At 42.8% G+C, this 21,135-nt stretch overlaps 1 protein-coding gene across 2 annotated transcripts in view; it reads left to right on the top strand.

Annotated features, from left to right (window-relative positions):
* The window catches only part of UVSSA (UV stimulated scaffold protein A), a 262,208-nt gene that overhangs the window by 157,858 nt on the left and 83,215 nt on the right, over window positions 1-21,135 (top strand). For both annotated transcript variants that reach the window (XM_078678640.1, XM_078678639.1), the window contains exon 9: window positions 6,313-6,544. In XM_078678640.1, coding sequence (XP_078534766.1) covers window positions 6,313-6,544 — 232 coding nt within the window. The remainder of the gene's footprint in view (window positions 1-6,312; window positions 6,545-21,135) is intronic.

The raw sequence follows: 21,135 nt of genomic DNA, 5'->3' as shown, positions 1-21,135 counted from the left end.
CAGATTGTGGGTGCAGATTGTGGGTGCAGATTGTGGGTGCAGATTGTGGGTGCAGATTGTGGGTGCAGATTGTGGGTGCAGATTGTGGGTGCAGATTGTGGGTGCAGATTGTGGGTGCAGATTGTGGGTGCAGATTGTGGGTGCAGATTGTGGGTGCAGATTGTGGGTGCAGATTGTGGGTGCAGATTGTGGGTGCAGATTCAGGGTGCAGATTGTGGGTGCAGATTGTGGGTGCAGATTGTGGGTGCAGATTGTGGGTGCAGATTGTGGGTGCAGATTGTGGGTGCACATTCAGGGTGCACATTCAGGGTGCAGATTCAGAGTGCAGATTCAGAGTGCAGATTCAGAGTGCAGATTGTGGGTGCAGATTGTGGGTGCAGATTGTGGGTGCAGATTGTGGGTGCAGATTGTGGGTGCAGATTGTGGGTGCAGATTGTGGGTGCAGATTGTGGGTGCAGATTGTGGGTGCAGATTGTGGGTGCAGATTGTGGGTGCAGATTGTGGGTGCAGATTGTGGGTGCAGATTGTGGGTGCAGATTGTGGGTGCAGATTGTGGGTGCAGATTGTGGGTGCAGATTGTGGGTGCAGATTGTGGGTGCAGATTGTGGGTGCAGATTGTGGGTGCAGATTCAGAGTGCAGATTGTGGGTGCAGATTGTGGGTGCAGATTGTGGGTGCAGATTGTGGGTGCAGATTGTGGGTGCAGATTGTGGGTGCAGATTGTGGGTGCAGATTGTGGGTGCAGATTGTGGGTGCAGATTGTGGGTGCAGATTCAGAGTGCAGATTCAGGGTGCAGATTGTGGGTGCAGATTGTGGGTGCAGATTGTGGGTGCAGATTGTGGGTGCAGATTGTGGGTGCAGATTGTGGGTGCAGATTGTGGGTGCAGATTGTGGGTGCAGATTCAGAGTGCAGATTCAGAGTGCAGATTCAGAGTGCAGATTCAGAGTGCAGATTCAGAGTGCAGATTCAGAGTGCAGATTCAGAGTGCAGATTCAGGGTGCAGATTCAGGGTGCAGATTCAGGGTGCAGATTCAGGGTGCAGATTGTGGGTGCAGATTGTGGGTGCAGATTGTGGGTGCAGATTGTGGGTGCAGATTGTGGGTGCAGATTGTGGGTGCAGATTGTGGGTGCAGATTGTGGGTGCAGATTGTGGGTGCAGATTGTGGGTGCAGATTGTGGGTGCAGATTGTGGGTGCAGATTGTGGGTGCAGATTGTGGGTGCAGATTGTGGGTGCAGATTGTGGGTGCAGATTGTGGGTGCAGATTGTGGGTGCAGATTGTGGGTGCAGATTGTGGGTGCAGATTCAGAGTGCAGATTGTGGGTGCAGATTGTGGGTGCAGATTGTGGGTGCAGATTGTGGGTGCAGATTGTGGGTGCAGATTCAGAGTGCAGATTCAGAGTGCAGATTCAGAGTGCAGATTGTGGGTGCAGATTGTGGGTGCGGGGTCCGGTTCCGAGGATTTTTGAAGGTTAAAAAGCGGGTTGTGAGCGCTGAGGGCGATGTGCCAGGCAGGGTGCAGATTCAGAGTGCAGATTCAGAGTGCAGATTGTGGGTGCAGATTGTGGGTGCAGATTGTGGGTGCAGATTGTGGGTGCAGATTGTGGGTGCAGATTCAGAGTGCAGATTGTGGGTGCAGATTGTGGGTGCAGATTGTGGGTGCAGATTGTGGGTGCAGATTGTGGGTGCAGATTGTGGGTGCAGATTGTGGGTGCAGATTGTGGGTGCAGATTCAGGGTGCAGATTCAGGGTGCAGATTCAGGGTGCAGATTCAGAGTGCAGATTGTGGGTGCAGATTGTGGGTGCAGATTGTGGGTGCAGATTGTGGGTGCAGATTGTGGGTGCAGATTGTGGGTGCAGATTGTGGGTGCGGGGTCCGGTTCCGAGGATTTTTGAAGGTTAAAAAGAGGGTTGTGAGCGCTGAGGGCGATGTGCCAGGCAGGGTGCAGATTCAGAGTGCAGATTGTGGGTGCAGATTGTGGGTGCAGATTGTGGGTGCAGATTGTGGGTGCAGATTGTGGGTGCAGATTGTGGGTGCAGATTGTGGGTGCAGATTGTGGGTGCAGATTGTGGGTGCAGATTGTGGGTGCAGATTGTGGGTGCAGATTGTGGGTGCAGATTGTGGGTGCAGATTGTGGGTGCAGATTGTGGGTGCAGATTTAGGGTGCAGATTCAGGGTGCAGATTCAGGGTGCAGATTGTGGGTGCAGATTGTGGGTGCAGATTGTGGGTGCAGATTGTGGGTGCAGATTGTGGGTGCAGATTGTGGGTGCAGATTGTGGGTGCAGATTGTGGGTGCAGATTGTGGGTGCAGATTGTGGGTGCAGATTGTGGGTGCAGATTGTGGGTGCAGATTGTGAGTGCAGATTGTGAGTGCAGATTGTGAGTGCAGATTGTGAGTGCAGATTGTGGGTGCAGATTGTGGGTGCAGATTGTGGGTGCAGATTGTGGGTGCAGATTCAGAGTGCAGATTGTGGGTGCAGATTCAGAGTGCAGATTGTGGGTGCAGATTGTGGGTGCAGATTGTGGGTGCAGATTGTGGGTGCAGATTGTGGGTGCAGATTGTGGGTGCAGATTGTGGGTGCAGATTGTGGGTGCAGATTGTGGGTGCAGATTGTGGGTGCAGATTGTGGGTGCAGATTGTGGGTGCAGATTGTGGGTGCAGATTGTGGGTGCAGATTGTGGGTGCAGATTGTGGGTGCAGATTGTGGGTGCAGATTGTGGGTGCAGATTGTGGGTGCAGATTGTGGGTGCAGATTGTGGGTGCAGATTGTGGGTGCAGATTGTGGGTGCAGATTGTGGGTGCAGATTGTGGGTGCAGATTCAGGGTGCAGATTGTGGGTGCAGATTGTGGGTGCAGATTGTGGGTGCAGATTGTGGGTGCAGATTGTGGGTGCAGATTGTGGGTGCAGATTGTGGGTGCAGATTCAGGGTGCAGATTCAGGGTGCAGATTCAGGGTGCAGATTGTGAGTGCAGATTGTGGGTGCAGATTGTGGGTGCAGATTGTGGGTGCAGATTGTGGGTGCAGATTGTGGGTGCGGATTCAGAGTGCGGATTCAGAGTGCGGATTCAGAGTGCGGATTCAGAGTGCGGATTCAGAGTGCGGATTCAGAGTGCGGGTGCAGATTGCGGGTGCAGATTGCGGGTGCAGATTGTGGGTGCAGATTCAGAGAAAACTCAGCAGCACCACCACCACAGCATCAATCTGTGCAACCATTCAACAACAACTGGTTCAATTATGTTCTCTCAATGTTTCAAGCTTTATTACAAATGTCACAAAAAGATGTTATTTCACTTCTGTTCTTGGATTTTCATCACAATAAAATACACTGAACATAATCTTCACAAACGTTATTTACAAAAGTTTAAGCTATTGCCAATATAAATTACAATCACTTTTATTTAAGTATTAATTATTTAAAAAAATTAAAAGCCGTTGCTATTTGTAATATCAATACATCTAAGTCACGTAAATACAAAACATGTTGCATTACAAATGCTATAGTCGTCACATGTGCGAAAGTTATAACTATTGGCATTGAAAATGACAAAGCTATTAATTTAGCTATTTTCAAAATCAACACATAAATAAAAAAATTGTCATTTACAAGACCAATAGCTCAAACTTTCATAATGCGAGACCTATTGCATTGCAAATGCTTGTTTTCACTAGTTACAGGGACGGGCTGGTCCCATTTCGGTTGCCCATGAATACGGTTTCTACAGGTACTGAGCTTTACGGAATAAAAGTATCTCGGTTTTTCTCTGTTTAATTGTACACAACTAAATCTGGTCTCCTCCTGTTGAATGGAAATAAAGTGTAGTAGTACCTGTACTGGCCAGTTTGTTTTTCTTCATGTAAGTAAATTCTTTAAAAAACAACAGATAGTGAGAATAAATGAAACTGTGAGTCTGAGAACTGAGTGAGCGAAAACGAGTCTGATAGTGTGACTTAGTGTGTTAAGCTTCTGAATCTGCCATGGATCTGGCATACTGGAGGTAATTCTTGGAGTATTGGGTACCTATGGCAAAATGCTGAAGCTCGCATAACAGGAACATGTGACAAAGTGCTAACGCTCTTTGTGTGAGGTGGATCTGCACACCTATACTCAATGGTGAGAATGGGTTATGTGGATGCTGCAGAAATCTTAGCGTGCTTACTAGTGTGAGGGTTGTGTGCCAAACTCCCTCTTAAGTAACAATCATGTAAATACTAGCCCAAGGCGACCCTGGGCTGCTAGAAGCACAGCAATTGGGCAAAAAGCCTCTGTAATTTAAATGGAATTTTTTCACATGTACTCAGACTTCAATTTTTCATTTATTTTTCAAGGGATAGTATTTTTACTCGTCAACAGTATTCATCAAAAAAAATGAAATGCATTGGGTTTTTGTTTTTGAATTTCAATTATTGATGAACCGCTATCACTATCCTACAGGGATTGAAAATATGTTGTGTTAATATTTTCAGGTGCTTTATGTTTTGACCATGAATGTCTTGTGAAAAAGTGTACATATATATATTTTTTTCGCCTTGGGCTAGTATTTACAGAAAAGTGCTAACGCTGGCACATTAGAGGTAATTCTTGGCACATGGGACACCTGTGGCAAAATTCTGGTCCTGGCATACTAAATGTATTTCTTCTCATAAGGGCCACCCAAGACAAAATGGTGTGGCTAGCATATTGAAGGTAATTCTTGGGAAATGGGGCATACATGGAAAAATGCTAGAGCTGGCTTAATAAATAATTGTGGCATACGGGACACCCGAGGCAAAATATTGGTGCTTATTGGACGTATTTTCTTTCCCTTACGGAGCATATCCATGGTATTAAGTGGGAGCGCACCCCAAACCCCCAAAGAAGAAGTTGGGCTTGCTGGCGGGAATTTGGGGCAAATACTGACTACCTATAATTTTGAAAGATAACGAGTTGCAGCTGCTAAAACTGCCTTCACCGCAAGAGGATTGAGATGTGTGTGTTTATGATGCCTTTAAAAGGGTATGTAGAGCCCCTATTAATCAAATGAACAGTTTGGTGATACCACATTATTGGCTTAAACCTCTGCTCCCACAAAAGCTTTCATATCCCGTCTCTGCTTTTCTCTCTGAGTTTTCACTGAGGCTTTTTGTCTCTTGGGCCCACTTTTTCCCTCCCCCCAATCTTGTAATCCCACCAGCTCTGTCTGAACATAATCTCTTTCTCAAATTTACATTTTAATTACAAGGCCATCTGAGCTGACTGAAATCAATAATGTCAGCATTCACTAGTCTAAGTTTCAGCTCAAATCTCTGCCTGCCTATTTCCCTTCATTGATTTATCTTTTGAACGCTGTTTTCCTTATTGCTTCAGACAAAAGGTGCAATTTGGTAATTTAAAAAACAACAATGTGGATATTTCATGGTTCTTTTCAGAACACGATTTAGCAGCACATCGAAAGCTTAGCTCTTGGTAAAACTGCAGATAACACAAGATTGTGTTTAAAAAAAAAAAAAAACAATCCCAAGATTACAATTGTTTCCGTAGTTATTGAAATGCCTGCTAAAATGTAGGTTCCACATTGTTACTATATACGCGTAGCTTCGGTAAAATCCAAGTAATTTATTACAAACTTTCATCCTTATATTAAATACCTGTGATTGAAAATATTGGCAACGGGCAGTGTGTTCGAGAGAAGTGTGGTAGATAGGTTTTCTATTAAAAAGAAGTGTCAATATGGCTTGTTCTTGATTTGAAAAAGGTTGATGATGATTTCAGAAGTGTTCTTTACGTCTTTTTGACTAGTTTATTGATCATAATTTAAAATAACGGTTTGTCCCGCTAAGGAACTCTTTGTTTATAACCTTTTTTTGTAAGTCAATCAACATAAGTGATGAACAAATTGTTCTTTTAGTTCCTATGACAAAGACTTCATTTCACACTCCAGCAGGTCCAGGTCACGAATTTGAATATCAGCTTTGCCAACCCGGCATTTTATGCTTTCAAAGTCAATACAACTGTGTCAAATTAAATTAGGTAATAGTAACACCCATTATTATTTTAGAGCGCTTAGAAACTCTGTGGCGTAATGCAGTTAAAAAAAAGAGGTTAATGTTAGTAGTTTTATTTAGAAGGCGTTTAGTATCATGTGTAAACTTTATTTTGTAACAGCACGTCTGTATGAGTGAGGGTAAGGACAGCACAATCAGGAATGTTCAGTACATTTAAAGGATTTTATATTGGAATAGGTGAGCTTGTGGTGATAAGCTTTTCAACGTACTTTATTTTTATTATTTGCAAGTCGCAAATTATTATTGTACTTGCGTATCTTTCATAGGCTTGGAGCAGTCGTCCGCTTGTAAGGAAGGCAAGAAATCTGTGGCCGTTAAAAAACCGGTGGCATCGAGACCTAACCTAGTTGTAAAGAAAGCTCTTGCCCCGAAGCCTGTGGGTGCTGGGTTACGAACCCGCCCCAAAAATAATGAGGAGGAGCTCGATCCAACGTGTGCTGCAGCAACCTGGAGAGTCATCAGGAATAAGCTGACAAAGTTAACATCTCAACCGAGCAGGTAATGGTTAGTGTGTTTCATTGTCATTGATCCTCTCTACTTCAGCAAACAAGCATTAAATAGATAAGCAAAGAAGTGAATGTGAATTCTTCAGTACAGTTCCACCGTGCAACACCCACAGTCATGCCTGGTGATCAAGCTAGTTTATGATTTGATTACTGTATGTAAATTTGTCTCTTTATCTGCTGGATATATTGAAACTATTCAAGGTAGGGCTTTCGCATACCTGACTCTCACCTGCCCACACAGACACTGTGGCGTGCCCGTATTCATGGGGAGTGCAGAATGTATCTACTGCATTGACAGAGTGGATGGCATCCAACCAGTAGGTTAAAGCCATTCAAGGCTGCCTTGAATCCCATTAATGAACACATGACTTGATGAGATGCCCTTCAGTTTTGCTTGGCATGAATCCCAAGACTAGCCAATTCTGTTTACATGCAACGAGAAGACTGAAATAAGGCTTTTCCTTATAAGCACATCACAGAGATTAGACTAACATTTCTATACTGCTAAAAGAAAACTGTGGTGTCAAAGTGCTTGACCTAGCATGTACCTTCTAATGTGCTTAATCTCATTTAGTGTATATGTGTGTATATATATATATATATATATATATATATATATATATATATATATTCACTGAAAAAACCATAGGTTATAGACCATATATAGTTAGGAATTAGCATTTACAAAACCTTATTTTACTCACACAAAACCATTGAAATTCCATATATAGTTAGTTGCACTAACTATATATCGCGCACCCGCAATCCACTGCTGATGATGTCACATATTACATCATTCATGACATGGTCAGTGACATCACTGATGACATCACTGATGACATCTCAAATGACATCACTGATGACATCACTGATGACATCACTGATGACAACATACAGTGACTGTATGTTTCTGTAAAGTTAAAATGTGTCTTACATATTGAAGAATGAGTGGAAGTATAAGTGTCTGGACAAAGGATTTAGTAGGTGCATGACTGAATGTATGAGTGAGTGATTAAATGTGTCTCACTGAGTGCATGGGTTAGTGACTAAACTGTCTTAATTTGTGCATCATTATGTCTGTTGTTCTGTAAACTGCTGCATGTGTTGATCAGTAGCTATATGATTAACTATATGGGTTACTGATTGATTGTCCAAGTATTTGTATGGGAGACTGAGTGTGTGTGTGTGGCTGGCTGGGAGGTGTGTGACTCTGTGCAGATCAATGTGTACTTGTATCAATGATTGTATAAGAAGGTAAGTATGTGTTAGTATATGTTTGAAAATGTAAGGTGCTCTATGTTTAACTGTATAGACAAGAAAATGGAAGTGTCATTGATTCTTTACAGGACTGACTAGGTGTGTGAGTAACTCCATGGATGAGTGGCAGACTGTGAGTGTCTGTATAGGTGTATGAGTGCATATGATAGTGTTGTAAAGATGAGTGATTGTATGTATGAATGATTGTATGAGTGAATGAGTGAATGTGTGTGTAGACATAGGAATCAGTGAGTGCGTATGTAGTAACTAGTATTGGTGTGTCAATGGTTTCAAAAATTATACTCTGTATTTAACACTGGGTGAAACAGAGGTTATATTAAAATGTGAGGAGATGCATTGTATTGTCACATGAATGATATCATCAGTGATGTGGTCATTGATGTCAAATGAGATGTCATCAGTGATGTCATTTGAGATGTCATCAGTGATGTCATCAGTGATGTCACTGACCATGTCATGAATGATGTAATATGTGACATCATCAGCAGTGGATTGCGGGTGCGCGATATATAGTTAGTGCAACTAACTATATATGGAATTTCAATGGTTTTGTGTGAGTAAAATAAGGTTTTGTAAATGCTAATTCCTAACTATATATGGTCTATAACCTATGGTTTTTTCAGTGAATTTTCAAGGTTTTGTAAATGCTAATTCCTAACTATATATGGTCTATAACCTATGGTTTTTTCAGTGAATTTCATTGGTTTTTTAACAGCTAATATCTGTAGCTGTAAAATGTATTCTTCTTTAAATCCAAAAATATATTTTATATGTTTATGAATAATTTTTTTTTTTAATATTTTTTTTTCTTCGTTCCCGCTTCGCGAATCGGGAAGCTTCCCGTTAGCTGACCTTGATGCCGCGAAATGGACAGCGAGCCGGTAAACGTTTCTTTACCGCAACTGCCGCGTTAGAAAACAACATCGTGACGCCTCCCGTCCGCATGACGTTTCACGTTGTCGCGTGATACGTCATATGACGTGCTACGTTAGCGAACTGGTCCCTCCTGAAACGGGTTTTAACACAATTTTAAATAAAATCTTCCTCCATATACAGAGCATTAAGGAGAAAGATCCTGGAACGGTTATTATCCTAACCGGGGACTTGAACTGTAAAATCTCCAACTTTAGCTTAAATCTATTTTCTGACAAAATAAGAGAAGATACACTCCATATTCCTCGGGCAACGTTCCCTGAAAATATATTAACAAATAAACGGGGTAAATTATTACTAAACGAGTTGGCAGAAATCGATGGGATAATCGCAAACGGGCGTCTCCCCTCGGACTCTCCAGCAAACTTTACCCACAGATCGTATCAAGGGGAATCGATTCTTGATTATGTTATAACAGGGTCTCATTCATTTGAGTTATTAAAGGATATCGCTGTAATTGATACCATCTTCAGCGATCATAAAATCATTTCAATCTTAATGAACGTACATCCCCCTAAATGTGACCAATGGTCCTTGAACAGTAACCAAATAAATTTTGGTAACAGTTCGGGAAGATGTTATTGGAATGCAAGGGCTCATCGTTACCTGGAGGATATGCTAGATATAGCAATCTCCGAGCTCCCCTCTTGGTATGGCCGTGAAAACGAGCTTTTTTCCTTATTTCTGAATTCAATAATAACAGGGGTTGAAAAGCAGAATAAGAAAAAATTCACCAAAATAACCTACTGTCCTCTGAAATTGCTCAATGTAGACCTGAATAAACTTATAAGGGCCCAATACTTAAATAGAACTGAGGATAAATCCCGACAAATAACAACACTAAAAAGGAGAAGGAGGCGACTCTTATATGCTCTTCAAAAAGAAAAAGAGGATACCATCTGGGTAAAAATAAGGGAAGCTGCAACTAATGGAGAATTGAGACAATTTTGGTCCCTTATAGGCGAAGGGTGCGGAACGAGAACCATTCCACTCCCTATCCCTATCGAGGAACACATATGGAGGGATTTTGTCTCTAATCTCTATGCCAGTAACCATTCAGTTTCCCCTCAAGTACGGGTTTTAGATATTAGCCCATCGACAGAGTCTTTTTCAGAAAAAGACATAGAACTCGCCATTGGGGAAATGAGACGCTCAGGGGCTATGGGCCCCGATGAAGTCCCAATTAATGTGTTAAAGCAGAACAGGGTCAAATGGAGCAAGCTCTTATGCCCTATCTTTAATTCCTGCATATTTAGCGGAAAGGTCCTACCTTCCTGGAAGGGAAGCATCCTGGTCCCATTGTACAAAAAGGGTGATCGTCTTCTCCCCCAGAACTATCGCCAGATTGCATTGTTGGATGCAATCGGCAAAGTTTTTACCAGATGCCTGCTCAAACGGATAAATGCTTGGGTTGAATCTGCAAATATCCTTCCACTTGAGCAGACAGGCTTTAGAAAAAACCACGGGACCATGGATAATCTAACTGCCCTCCAGGTAATAGTTGATAAGTACATAAGAGCGAGGAAGGGAAGAGTCGATGTGGCTTTCATAGATTTCTCCACGGCCTTTGATAAGGTCGACCGTCAGGTATTGTGGAGAAAGCTACACATCTTAGGAATGCCACATAGCCTCTTACGCTTGGTCCAGGATCTGCATGACGATACATGGTGCAAGGTTTTGTTGGGAGGAGAAAGAGGTCTCTCCGGGCTCATTCCATCTGCAAATGGCCTCAAACAGGGCTGCCTACTAGCTCCCCTCCTATTTTCCCTTTATGTTAGTGACCTTCCCCTTACTTTATCAACATGTGTAGGAATTGCTCCACGTTTAGGCGAAAGATACATCCCCTGCCTAATGTATGCAGACGATATTTTAATATTAGACCTCTCCCCCAAGGGTCTTAATAACCGTCTGCATGCACTACACATCTTCTCTGAAGAGCACTTTTTGAAAATAAATATTTCTAAAAGTAAGATAATGTGCTTGGAGGGACGAAACAAACTAAAACTGGACCACATTAGTTGGGAATTGGGAGGTCAGAAATTAGAAAGAGTAAAATCGTACGTCTTTCTAGGTATGGTAGTCACTAGTAATTTAAGTAATAAATTACACATTGAAAGCAGTTCTCGAAAAGCAAAGTCACAGGGTAAAGGCCTAAGAACTCTGTATAAATCAACAGGTCAGAGACACTTCGTTCATCTGTTGGAGGCCTTTCGGGCAAAAGTTCCCCCGACTCTGCTCTACGGGGTAGAATTAATTGACCTAGCGGAATGGGGCTTTTTAGACACAGTGGAGGGCTCCCTACTGAGAAATTTAACCTCGGTTAATAATAGTTGTAGCTCTGCAACCCTGCGTCTAGAACTCGGCCTTAGGAGTAGCTGGGCTCAGGGACTTGCAGGAGTGATTCGCTGGGTCATTAGTCTGATTAAAGGAAAGCCATCCACTCTCAGATCTCTTATTACAAAAGAGTTGATGGGCCCCCTAAATGCATACTCGATCCTAATAAAGAACTATAGGAAAGCTATCACTCTCTTGGAGTTGGAGGAAGCTTCCATCTTAGAGCTTTCCATGAATCAATTGAAATTACAACTAAAACAAGCTACATGGAAGCTAAGCTACGAGAGGGATCGGAATTTAACAACACAAAAAAAGGGGGCCACTCAAGTTGTTGATTCCTATTCAATCAGACAGATACAACCCTATCTGTCATGGAACATCCCGCATGGCTTACGCCGCTTTTGGCTACTTCTCAGGCAGGACTTGCTCCCCCTGAACAAGTTGTTGGCCAAATGGTACGGAATATCCAATGTATGTAATTTCTGTAACCTAGCAATTCAAGACTCCAAACATGCCCTGTTAGCTTGTCCTGCATTATTGACTTACCGGCGCCTCTGGATAAAACCGGCTTGTATTCAGTTTGGTATTTCTTCTGCAACAGCTCTGTTGGATGCTATTATTAGCCCCCCGAATGGAATTTTTTGTAACAAAATTTTTAATTTTTTGAAATGTTTCTTGGAACTTTATTAATAGAATGGTAAATTACTTTTGTATAATTACTGTCTGTATGAGTTGTTTTATACGGTCAAAATTTTTCATTGTCTTTTGTAATTGTATAATATGTGGATCTCCACGGAGTTCCAAAACATACTTAATAAAATTGAATTGAATTGGTACGCGAAGCGAGTCGCAAAGCGCAGGTTTCTGGAAGCAAACCGGGAGGCCCTGCAAAGCGCTTAACGTAAACACAGCAGGTCATGTGACTTGGTAATAACACTTTTCATTGGTTCATTTCACTTTTGGTTTCCTAATGATGTAAGACTAGGTCATATAATATAAAATGAACACTTTTCATTGGTTGAGAACTCTTGTTTTTCCCAAATGATGAAAATCCCTCCTTCTTTCCTCACTCTGACTTTCATCTTTGTGAGAGAAAGACCCTTTGTTACCAGTGAGCAATGGCTTCTTTAGTAGCTTCAGCTGGTGCTTCCCCACCACCTCCACCACATCCAAGGAAGAGTGGACCACCTGCTCAAGTTATAATTCAACAAGAAGAGGAAGAAGAGGAACAGGACGACGAGCACGAAGAGAGGCAGTTTTTGCCTGAGGAGCCCAGGACGTCTCACCGGAAAGAAAACTTCATTTGGCAATTTTTTAAAATTCCCAAAGGTCAGAAAAAAGTAAATGCAAGATACGTAACTTGCCTTATATGTCAAGATAGACTGTCCAGAGGGACCGAGAAAAAATACAGTTTCGGAAACTACACAATGCATCGCCATATGACTAGGTGGCATCCTAACAACTACAGTGCTGCACAGTTTCGGAACGACCTAGATAATCTCCCTATTATGGCCAGAAGATCTGTTGTACCGGAAGTAACGGGACCAGAGGGCAGGGAGATAGTGCCAAATATACAAATGAGATTTGGTGAAGTAAAACACGTCTGCGTACATTGCGATGGATTCATTTGCTACGGAGAAAGAAGCATCACTCTGATCAACAAAGCTATTGACTATCATATGCAAGTTTGTACGAAACGCCCAAAATAATAAATACTTTTTTTTTGTTTTGTTGCTCCTGTTGAGCCCTTTACAATGAATCGTTTTCATTGCCCCCTCCAAGAAAACCCCAAAAAAATATAAAACTGTTCAGAAAAATTCAAAAAAAGTAAAAAAATGTTCAGAAAAATAATAAAAAAAATATAAAACAACAAAAACAATTAAAAAAAAAGTTCTTTTCAGAACTACCTCCCCGTTATTAAAAAATTGGTACAATATTTGGAACTGTGCCAACCTCTATTTCTCGTAGTTCGCTTCCCAGTTCGCTCGCAGGTACGCGAACCGGAAGTGAACCAAAATTTTTTTTTTAAAAAAAAGAACAGTAAGTATAAGGGAAGGAAACAGACACTTATGTTAAAAGAAAGACAGCTATAAGGGAGTAAACTAGAGATACTATTACCCGTAATCCACTGCTGATGATGTCACATATTACATCATTCATGACATGCTCAGTGACATCATCAGCAGAGGATTGCGGGTTTTTTGGCAACGTGCCTTATCCACGGTTTAATAACGCTGCCTTTTGCTTTATATAAGTTTTCAAATTGTATGAAATATATACCAATAGGTCGTTATGAACCTTTAGGTAGTGCTTTTCTTCATGAGGTCTGGTCGCTTCCATACACATACAGATGTTTCAAAGATGATCAAGAAGTTTATCTGAATGGAGAGGAATGCACTGAGACGCCACATCATTCACTAATGTGTAGGCACATACAGTTACACGGTTCATGCAACAAACACCGACCAAATATGGCTTGCGTGTTGCAAGGCACGCCAGTTCCTGCTATCATCCCCACGTTCAAGTTGTTGGAAAATGGTAGTTATTTGATGCTCAATAATGAAGATTGTTCTGGGTTAATTAAAAGTATTCCTTTTATCGTAACAGTAAGTGAACGGGTTATTTGCTGCAGAAATGTTCTATTTCCTCCCACACATGAACATAGGGAGTTTTCAATCTCGCCACAAATACCAACCTTGGGAGCAGATTTCAACGGCATGGCAAGAATAAGAGCTCTTTTGTCTCAGAGAGAGGTGGCCTTGAGTTCGGCCCGTGAAACTTTCGTGCTTCACATAGCGAACACCCGTACAGAGGTGCAGACCCTTTTCAATACAGATTTGCCTTTCCATTTCAGCAAGATGGTTCGGACTATCTTTAACGCGTCCTCCACAAAGGCCCTGGCGCACTTTTTTAAAGTTGTTACCAGTGGTCTCGTGACTTCATTTGAGAAAATCTTTGGAGTCATCCCTGCTTTCTTTCATTCTATTTTTTCCACTCTGCTTCGTGGATTCCCATTTTTACTTGCATTACCAGCGGACGCTCTTGTGCTTTTTTACATTTTTAAATATGGATGTCCCTCCTGTGCAAGCTCCCGCCCTGCAGCTGCTGACACTGTTCCGCAATCGCATGCTAGAATATTATGGCACAATGCCGTTGGCGATATTAAGCACGGCATATGGATTATCTTTTCGATTCTCCTACTTCACCTGTGTCCAGCCTGTATTTCACTGCCTGACCTGTGATTTCGATTGGGCCATTGATTTGTGTCTCTGCGGACCGGTTTCTCCTGACGTCGACTTTAATCAGCTGATGACTCCTATCATTACTCACGAGTTGGTTTGTCCTGGCGAAAGGATTATGGCTGTGGCATTGATGCATGGACTAATTGGTCCCTGGAATTTACTGGCGGCAACACAGTCTTTCTTGGAACAGAGCTTTCTTGAAAACCCACCGAACTGTCCTCTGATGGTGATAGAGGATCCGGTGCTGGGAGAGCACGTATGTTCTTTTCCGCTTTTAAATTGGATGGCTGAACTCTTTTCGGATGAAGACGGTGACTTCCTATTGGAGGCTGTTGCAGCTTATTTTGCATACACAGTTATGTCATAGACCTTTTTCATGTTTGATATGCTGAGTACTAGCATTTCATTGACAATTCATTGACTTATTTGTCAAGTTTTTATTATTTAGCTTGCCTATTGGCTTAAGACTCGATAAAGTACTTGGCTGTTTTATTTTTCTTTAGCATTAAATTTTCCTAGTTTTTAATGCTTTACCTTGCGGACCGTCCACATATAAACTTGCAATCTGCTCTCATGAGATGGCACTTCTATTATCTTATTCAGTTCGTTTCCGGATCATGGGGAGGTGTCATCTAGGTCCTGGATATCTTTACACCGTGTTAAGTTAGCATGGGCTCATTACCGGTTTAAACGCCATTTTTCCTTTTTTGCAACTTCTGCACACAACACTTAGTTGTTGCTTTAGCTTTCAACCTAGTAGTTCATCGTGGTTTACATGAGAATAATATGTTCTTGCTCTACTATCTGCTTTGCTTGTTAAACTATATCTGTACAGCGAGTGCTGAAGTTTCAAGAACAACACGATACAGAATTGTTATGAGGTCTGATCTCCACGACTTCATACTCATAACATAAGTGCAACTTCTGCCAATTCTGGGCATGAGGCGGGTTTTATATTGCTTTGCCGAACACACATACACAACAGTTGATGCGGTTCACATGAAGAGAGAGCTGGTGTATGCTGATGTGATTCCTTCAAATCTAAGACACTAAAGTATGGGCACGCCCTAAACCAACACAAAGAGACCTTCTTAGCAAATAATATAATATGTGTATTAGGGAGGGTGAGATATAAGCAGCCGCGGGCCGTGGAGGGAGTTACGGTGGGGCAGGGAGGCGGGGAGGGGGAGGGGCAGGGTGGAGCCCTCTCCACCCTGCCCCTCCCCCTACCCGCCTCCCTGCCCCACCGTAACTCCCTCCACGGCCTGCGGGTGCTTATAAGTGTTGCTAACTCTTATTCATTTACAGCATGTTAACATACTGTCACCATTCGCTTTTTATGTACTAGTAACTATGCTGGTAATTTTGCTACTGATAATATGTGTACTTGTATTATCTAACATACTACGCCTGAGAAGACGGCATTAGTAAATAAACATTTCAAATACACATGTGTTCTTCTTAACTCCATGTTCTGGTTTCTAAGAAATATATAACGACCGACTGTTCATGAGTTCCACGTATCCTGAGGTACTATAAGTTCATATTCTGGATTGTCTAAACATTGAGAGTTTGTTATATCCAATGTGACACTGTACCTAGCTTGCTAAGGGGTTTTGATTACTAAGGTGAGTTCTGGGACACTTTAATTCGCCGAGGTTCCAATCCTCTGTCCACAGTTCTGTGTGAGAACAGAAACCCTGCGACAGGGGCACCCCTGAGCCTTGCTGGAGCTTCATCACACTTGCGATACAACTCCAGCAATGCGCCACCTTTACGGCACAGATACGTCACGCATCTGTGCTGTTTTTGCCCCATGATGCGCCGCATTGTAAATGCAGCACACCATAGGTGACGGAACAGCGGCACAGAATGACTAACACATCCCTGGTGATGCGCCAGTCATCATAAATCTATCCCTATGCTTCTTATCTTGTTAGAGATGAACCGCCATATGTATCATCAAAGTTTTTTGCATTTCCTAAATAGCGAACTTTAAGGAATAAATAGCGATTCTTTACCATTCCTAGTTTGCGATGACCTATTTGCTAATTACAAATTACCCATTCATTTCCATGCAGCAGGAGGCCCATAGGAATGAAGGTGCAATTTGCGATTAGCAATTACCTCATCGCAAATTACGAATTTTTCCGAGGGTGCAGGGGTGTCTCAAGAACACCCTGCTGCACCCCCGAAAAAGAAATTTGGGGGCATATGGCGCACATAAATTTTGAAAACATTCCTTTACCTCAAAAACGATTTTCTTTTTTTTTATATATTCATACTTTGAGTTTCAAAACAGTCTCAGAAACACACCAATTTGTCTTCAGCAGAGCAAAAGGTATGCACTCCAGAGTCTGCAGCTATCAAAAGCACAGAAATGCTGTAATTCCTCACACATATCTCTCATGTCACACCAATCAAAACTCTTCCCTCACTTTTTTTCAAAGCAAAACCCTGCCCCCTCTCTGCTTTTTCTGCATAGCAACCACCTCTTGCAAAACCTCTGGTGTTTCCAAGTTCACACAACAATGTTGCAATTGAACTCTGAACTCTCAGTGCACCTGCATATCCAGAGCATTCTTTCATTTAATGATTTTTTCTTCGCCACTCAAAATACATCTTTCAACGAACTCATCCATGCACACTAACTGTCTGTTTTCAGCAATCAAAATCCACCAATCACTCTTACTGCTTCATTAACACAGAAACTCCTCAGTTTTTTTCATTTTACACTCTCATTTTTTCAACTGCCATTTCATTGCCACACTTCATCTGACTGCAGCAGAACCTTCTCTCGCCATGTTTTCTGTCTGGATTGTTGGACATAGTTATATCTATTGGGCTCAAAGGTACGCTGAAAACAGGAATTTACCTAACCTCAATTTACAAGATGTGGAAATTAAGTGGTTTGGCCACAGAGGATTAAAATGTCACCAATTGATACCATTGGTGAAAACCTTTATGCATTTGCCAAAACCTGACCTGTTAATTGTGCACTGTGGAGGTAATGATTTGGGCACTTTGACTGGGGTAGGTCTGGAAATGCTTTTAAAGGACACCTTTGAGCAATTGATGGCACTTTTTCCTCAGACTGCCTTGGTATATTCAAATATATGCCAAAGACAAAAATGGAGGTGGTCGAACCAATTTTGTCCACAAATTGAGAAATCGAGGAAGCATGTAAACAAATGTGTTTCAGCTTACATGAGAGACCATGGAATGGGCTCCCTGTACAACAATAACTTGCGTTACTACATGCAAGATATCTACAGAGGAGATGGAGTTCACTTCTCAGATGAGGGCAACAGAATTTTCACTCTGAATTTAAGACTGTGCATTGGTACCTACTTATAAGTACCTAAATGTACCATAAACCCAAAAGCTCTTCTCAGAGCTACCCTACATCTGATCACTCACAATTATTATTTTACTCTAACTTTTTTCACTAATTTTCAAGAAAGTACGCTCCCCAGAACGCTTCCCGGTTCGCGAACAGGGCGCACTCCACGCAAAAAAACTAAAAAAACGGTATATTTTTTTTTTGCCCTGCGAGACCCTTTCAAAGCCTCCACATCAAACCTAGGGGGTCAGGGACGATCTACTATGCCCCCTTATGGTCATTTGCCCCTTCGCTTTGGCCTCCTCTTGTCTCTCGATCCTACCGAGAGACAAGATGGCGGCCGCTACGGACTGTTTGGAATGTTTACAGACGCCGAAGAACCAATCAGCTTCGCAAACCTCCGTAACGCGAAAAGTACACGAAGCGGAGCGCTATTACAGATATATATCTTTTTTTTAACGTTAATTTCTCAAAATCCACTGGAGCACATATATTGAGACCTAGCAAAGGCACATCGGGCTACCAGTCCCTAATATTTTACCAAGTTTCGTGCAAATCCATTCAGCCGTTCGATTATTATTATTATTTTTTTTTTTTTGCCCCGCGGGGCCCTTTTAAAACCTCCACATTAAACCTAGGGGGTCAGCGAGGATCTACTATGCCCCCTTATGGTCATTTGCCCCTTCGCTTTGGCCTCCTCTTCTCTCTCGATCCTACCGAGAGACAAGATGGCGGCCGCTACGGACTGTTTGGAATGTTTACAGACGCCGGAGAACCAATCAGCTTCGCTTCACAAAGCTCCGTTGCGCGAAAAGTACGCGTCCTGGAGCGCTGCCCGGTCCGCTGTTACAGATATATATCTTTTTTTAAACGTTAATTTCTCAAAATCCACTGTAGCACATATATTGAGACCTACAAAAGGCACATCGGGCTACCAGTCCCTACAATTTTGCCAAGTTTCGTGCAAATCCATTCAGCCGTTCGGGCTAAAAGTGAGGCCAACCGCCCTATGGAAAACTCAATGTTAAAAACACGTTTTGGGACCCCCCTTTTTTCTCGCCCCCCCCTTGACGAACCCCCCCCAAATTTTCAAGGGCTGCTCAGAAACAAAATGTGCCATTTTCCTGAAAATTTCAGCCAATTCCGTCCACAAACGCCAAAGTTATTAGACATAGAATTTTCAAAAATCCCATAGAGAAAAACTCCTAACTATATATACCTACTGGCGACCGCCAGTAGGTAATATATCCTACGATACCACTGAGAATTATTTTCCACCTCAGGTCACTATTAAATCTTGGAACAACCCTTACATGTGGAACAAAGCTCTCTCTGTGGTATATAATGAGAGAAGGGCGTCTTTCAGTTCAACTGTGTTCATGTTATGTTTTATTGCTGGAGTTTGTAACAGTACTAGCTGTGCAGTCTCGATGTTGTTGAATTATGTTTCATTGGATCCATAGCAACTGTTCTAGCCCTGAATATTGTATTCAAGTTTTGTGTCACTTATTGTTTTAGGTGTAATTTACTGGAGGCAGATATTTGCTTGGCAGTTTGAACTGGACTGTTCCTATTGGAGCATGGTCAAAATTGATTTGCATATGGCTGGGTCCAAACTGAAGTGACATCTTTGGTAACAAAAGGATGGGCTAGAATGTTACCTCGAGCGATTGCATCCTTCCATCACGTTTTGTGCATTTTATGTAATACCCCAAGTGCCCAGGCGTAGTTCACATGCTCACGCTCTCACTGGAGCCAAGTTACACACCCGTGGGAAGAGCCCAAATTAGGGCAAGAAGGCAGTTTGTACTGGACTATTCCTATCGTATCAGGGCCAAGGCTGATTTGCATATGGCTAGGTCCAAACTGAGATGACATGGTTGGCAAAAGAATGATGACTGGAATGTACAGCACAAGTGTTTGTTTCTGCTGAGTACTTCTAACCACAGATTCCTCCTTTTTAACTGAATTCCCTCAGGTGCACGGTTCAATCTGTATCTTTTCAGCAATTGCCCCTGTAGTCCGACAGGTGGTGCAATCAAACTCCACTGCAGCTTTCCACCACCTCTGGAAGTGAGGGTATGAAGCTATATATAGGCACCACCCTCAGGGACATAGCTTCAGGGGGTGTTTGGGGTGTTACACCACCCTCCTGCCAATACACATTTGTCTGTCTTTCCTCTGCCCCTTTAGCCCCTCTCATGTGCTCTGCTTGTTGTATAATGTATTGTAACATTAAATGCCGGCGTGATTGTTGGAAAATCTGAAGCTCATATCTTCCCCCTATCTTACTGACCCATCTACGCCCCTGACCTCCCGGGCACACCAACGTCCGTTCCTTTCTGTTAGCACTCTTCCACGTGGGTCCAGAGCGCCTCTCCCAAACTTTTGTTGGTGCTTCATTGACTTTATGTACTGTACTGACTTGTATGACATTGTGCTAGAGAACAGTCTTCCCCGAAGACTACAGGTTTCAAAAAGTACCGCAACTGCAGGAAACGGATTTCGGTCCTAAACCTGCACTCTCTCTGTAGTTTCTAGTGCCCCAGCATGACTCCACATTCTCGACATTCTATGACAAAAGATCTCTGATGCACGTAAAGCCAGCATGGGAAGGGTGAAGCAAAACTGTATATTGTTGAGCTCAAGAAACAAGGCAGATCGAGCTTCTCAAGTCTGATCCTTCTCCAAGTCTTGGGCTTGTTCCTGCTCCAGGTCCCGCTTCAAGGCACCCTATTCGGGTGAGTCTAACGACAAGTGTTATCATAAATATAAGAAAGTGCAAATGGGATTCTTCTCCTCCCATCACTCCACTTGGGGAGAAGCCAGTATTTGGCAGGCGACGGACCAGACTCTGCCCCAATTCTCTGAGTCGGAGCCTGTGCCTAATGTTGTCCCGACGCCCCTAGAGTTTTCTGGGCCATTGTCGACCCCACACCAGGTGAAGACCTTTATTAAGACCCATGAAGATTTTGGGTCTCTTGGGCGCACCATGGCTACAACAAGGATCCGAGTTGGATTTTCAGCAGCAGGCTGTACGCTGGCATCGACTGACCCCGTTAGGCCTCTAAATAGCTAGTTTTGGCTGTTACTGCAATACCTACATGTGGGAGGGCAGGCCGGATAAACAGACGTGGAGGCTGCAAAGATATTGTCTTTCTGAGTTTTGTAAAGGTGATTCCAATTCTTCTTGGGTCTTGGGTGTTCTTCTCTTCGTCAAAGGGTCGTCTCTCAGGTGGATGGACCTTCCCAGGAGGCTCAGAAGAGGAAAGAAAGAGGGAGCTGTCAGTGTTTGTAGGGTTTATTTTTTTAGGGCTTTGTAAACACTATGGTCTCCGTCACCACACTCGGTTGGTGCAAATAATATGCGGGTAAAAAGCAAGTGTGAGGGAGTTAGGATGATATACGGGAGAGGGGGGGTTGAAGGAGGCAAAGGGTCAGGTGGGGTGTGCA

The sequence above is a fragment of the Lissotriton helveticus genome, chromosome 2_2 (assembly GCF_964261635.1).
Source record: "Lissotriton helveticus chromosome 2_2, aLisHel1.1, whole genome shotgun sequence".
NCBI lineage: Eukaryota > Metazoa > Chordata > Amphibia > Caudata > Salamandridae > Lissotriton > Lissotriton helveticus.
This window is presented reverse-complemented; position numbering and strand designations above follow the sequence as displayed.